Source organism: Aplysia californica, unplaced genomic scaffold (genome assembly GCF_000002075.1).
Source record: "Aplysia californica isolate F4 #8 unplaced genomic scaffold, AplCal3.0 scaffold01068, whole genome shotgun sequence".
Classification (NCBI taxonomy): Eukaryota; Metazoa; Mollusca; class Gastropoda; order Aplysiida; family Aplysiidae; genus Aplysia; species Aplysia californica.
The window spans coordinates 54,222-58,158 of NW_004798338.1; the positions used below are offsets into that span (position 1 = coordinate 54,222).

A 3,937-nucleotide genomic window follows, 5' to 3' on the forward strand; every position below is an offset into this window, starting at 1 on the left:
CTTTCTTTTCTTCATTTTTTTCTTTTTCTTCTTCTTCTTCTTCTTCTTCTTCTTCTTCTTCTTCTTCTTCTTCTTCTTCTCCTTTCTAAATGAATTCAGTGAGTTATTAACTGTAAGATCTTCATCTCAGAGTATAATTGATTGTTTATGTACATGGCTCTTTCATCAACAAAGAACGTAGAATCATCTCTTGCCTGACAGGGAGCCACGTGCCCTTTCCAAAAGTACTCTAAATAGTTATATTATGCTGATTGTGCTGCCTAGTGAAAGTGTGAGGTGTATGACGTCTGTGTGTATGGTGGGACGGTAAGTGGGTGGGTGGGTGTGAGTGAAAGAATGTGTGAGAGGGAGGGGGATAGGCGGTAGGCGGGCGGGTGGGTGATAGAGAAAAAGTAGTTAAAGAGATCCGGAGGTTAAGTATACTATCAGATAGGAATGTCTCATTACTGTGGCATCGAGGTAAAATCAGGCGCTCATTAAAATTATGAAATGTTGTGTAAAACGACCTTTTTTACGCCTGTCGAGCAATTTTTTTCCCATTTTGAACATGTTTCTTTTTGATTCAATACCTTCTATGTCCATTAAGATTTAAAAGATATGTTCTAGGGGTCTTACGTAAAATCTTTGATCAAAAGCGGCCGTGTTTTCACTATCTTTGCCTCTGACATCAGTTGAACACACCTCTTTCAATTTTGTAAATATTTCGACTTCTTCTATTCAAGAGAGATTGGTATTTTTTTTTTAATCAAAAGCAGAACAAACAAATGGTCAAGCTAATGATACCAATAACTCCGTAAAAAAAAATAAGCCTAAAAATTGACGAGCGTCTGATTCTACTGCGTCGTGACACGTTTTGTTGTCGTTCAGGATAAACTTTTGTTTTTCTTGTGTTTGTGTTTTGTGGATGAAACAGCTTGTGTAAACTTGTAGTACTTTATCATAGTGGGGAACGATTTTATTCAAACAAATAATCATATGATGTTAAAAAGGTTCTATCTGCAATTTACGTACTTTTGAGATCTTGGACGTCAAAAGTGGGTGCTCTGGTGTGGTTTGTTCTTTCTTTCCTATTTTAAAAAAATCTATCGTCCTCATTTCTCCTCTGTCATTTTCATGTTTGTTACTCTCTTGTAAAATTTCTAATTTTCGGTACTTTTATGACCTAATTGTGTTGCAAGTGTTGTAGAAAGTCTCTTACTTAAACATAAAACGAGGACGTAAAAGTTAGGAGGGTTTTAAACACAAAAGCAGATAGGACTTGGTATAATTTTCACAGAGCAGAATATTTCCTAGTCCTTTCAGAACGAAACGTGGATCACCATGCATTGTATGCTTCCCGGGAAGTTGAGATCGTTTTGGAATGCTATCAGGTCTGCAGATGTAATATTATTACGGATTGTAAAGTGCATAGAGCTTGCTGTTGAGCGTCGATTTGCGTTATAAATAAAAATGCTATCTATTATTTTAGCGCGTTGCAGACAGAATTCGCGATAAACCGTAACTGAAAACATCTACAAAAGGCAGATAGAACGGTTTTAATCTCATACTACGAGCAATGCCTTACAATGACTTATATCTCATGTTTGTTGTAGAAAAACATTATATCATTAAGACATTTATCTATAACTAATGTAAAGCTGTGAACACAGAAAAATCTCTTTGACATAAGTATTTATCATTAAATGTAATTTAGAAATAAAAGAGTTTCGTTTTGTTGTAACTGTATGATGGCCACTAGTGTTGATACTTCATGTATTGCTTTCTTTCCTTCTTCTTTGACACACCGCCTCTCACCCCCCCCCCCCCCCCCCCCCCTCTGTCTGTCTGTCTGTCTGCCTGTCTCTCCCCCTCCCTCTCTCTCTCTCTGAAACACCAACATACTTTCAACATTCCCCCCCCCCACTCGTGGGTGGTTGGCAGGTGCGCATCTGGTGTGGTCTGCTCTATCTTTCCTATCCAACATCTACCGTCCTTCAATTTTGTGTTTATTGCTCCATGTAACATCTCTAATCTTCGACACTAACATGATCTTATTGTGTTTGGAGTGCCGTAAAACACTGACTAAAACTAAAACTGACCCCCACCCCCAACCCCCAACCCCTCCAACCACCCGGTTTATTGTGGATTTGTCTGGCTACATTATGTTACTGTCCCACTGGACAAAAACAGGTTTGTTCACACAAAGGTGAATTTTCCCCCTTGCACATTTATATGAGACTGACGCCATCTGATTAGTAGAGAAAGGTGGGTGTGATAGAGTCCAAAAATGTATTAAGAACATTCTTATTATAACGTGTAACTGTTACAGATAGAGATTCGAGGAATAGATGTAAGTTAATGATCTGAGAACAATGATGATTTTAGCCTATATATAATGGTGGTGGTGAGTGATGATGTGTGATGGTGTTTATATAATGTTAGCGTTAGTCCTATCTTCCTCTGCTCCAATGGTCACGAGGGATGTAGGCACCCACTATTTCGTTCCTTACATCATTAGTGCTAGTCTATTCTGTCGGGGCTAAAACAGCACCTGGACATGGATGGCTGGTGCCTCTATAAATAAATCATTGATGGTCAGGTCTATTCTGTCGGGCCAAGACAATTTAAGGGACGAGAGGACTTAAGTAGGAAGACAGTACAGTGGCAGTTATGTTGGGGTCTTCGTAAGCGACAAAGGTGAATATTGATAAAATGGCATTTTTTCTAAGTGCCCCAAAACAAGAGTTGACAAACGGTCAGAATGCACGACTTCACTGAGCTAACTGGACAGATAGTGTCATATTGACAGCTAAATACATACTTTGTACTTGTCCGCATCTTATTTCTTAGAGATCATAATATTGGTGTTGATAAGAGCGTTAAACCCATACGCTAAGCGCATACACCTGTTCATAACATCACCAAGTCAGAATAAATGTTTTAGTCAAATAGATTTAAACCCACATTTTTAAGCGCAAAAAACCCACCAAGTGCTATCTAACAGGTAAAATACGCTTCCTCATTGAGGTAAGCAGATAGTGCTATATTGGCAGCACAATACGCATTCATATCAAAATCTCATAAGAAAATTTTTACTCAAATACATAAGCTTATATTATATCATAATTACAGAATTAAAATCATTGTCAAATAAACATAATATGATCATTTTATCATAATTTCATAATTAAATTCTTAGTAAAATAAACATAATGTCATGGTTACAAAATTAAGATTTCAATCATCAAACATAAAGTGATTTCAGGAGTAAATTTTTTGTAAAATAAACATATCATAATTTCAGATTTAAAATTTTGATCAAATAAACATTATAAGCTTAATTTCATAAATAAAATTTTATTCAAATAAACATATCGTTATTTGAGAATTAATATTTCAGTCAAATGAACATATCATAGTTTCAGAATTAAAACTGGGGTGAGAGAAACATTCAGCTTTAGACTACTCAGCTTGCGTACCCTTTTTGTGAACGATGCAGAAAAGTTCACAAAAAGCTGCCTTGTATTTGGAGCTCATCGTCAAGTAGGCAAAAATGTTCACTGTAGAATTCACACCCTCCAGCAGGAAGAAAAACGACCAGACGATGAAAAACAAATTATTGTACTTTCCCGAAATGCCGTAGTCCGGTTTGAAAATCATGACAGATGTGCTGACGGTTCCAGGGATAAACAAAACGATGAAAATCCCAGACACGGTGACCACCATTTTGATTAGCTTCCGGTCTCGTGACGAAATGTTTTCGGCTTGAGTCGCCTGCTTCACATTTTTGCTTCGCCATTTTGTTTTGCTGTTTAGTTGTACAACCAGAATAGTTGTGCAGATAATGACAGTCACAAAGGCAGCCCAGGCGGAGAAAACGTTGTTGATGGCGAAACTTATTTCGTCAACCTAAAGGAATATTAGATAAATATTGTTTAAAAATGAAAGAGAGAGGGAG

General features: G+C 37.1%; 1 protein-coding gene across 1 annotated transcript; it reads right to left on the reverse strand.

The window, feature by feature from the left end:
- Positions 1–3,204: 3,204 nt before the first annotated feature.
- LOC106013629 lies at positions 3,205–3,890 on the reverse strand (the record flags this gene model as incomplete). The annotated part of the gene is given in 1 exon segment (XM_013089870.2): positions 3,205–3,890. A coding segment is annotated over 1 exon segment (449 nt), but the record flags the coding sequence as incomplete, so codon positions are not given.
- Between the last annotated feature and the right edge of the window lie 47 nt (positions 3,891–3,937).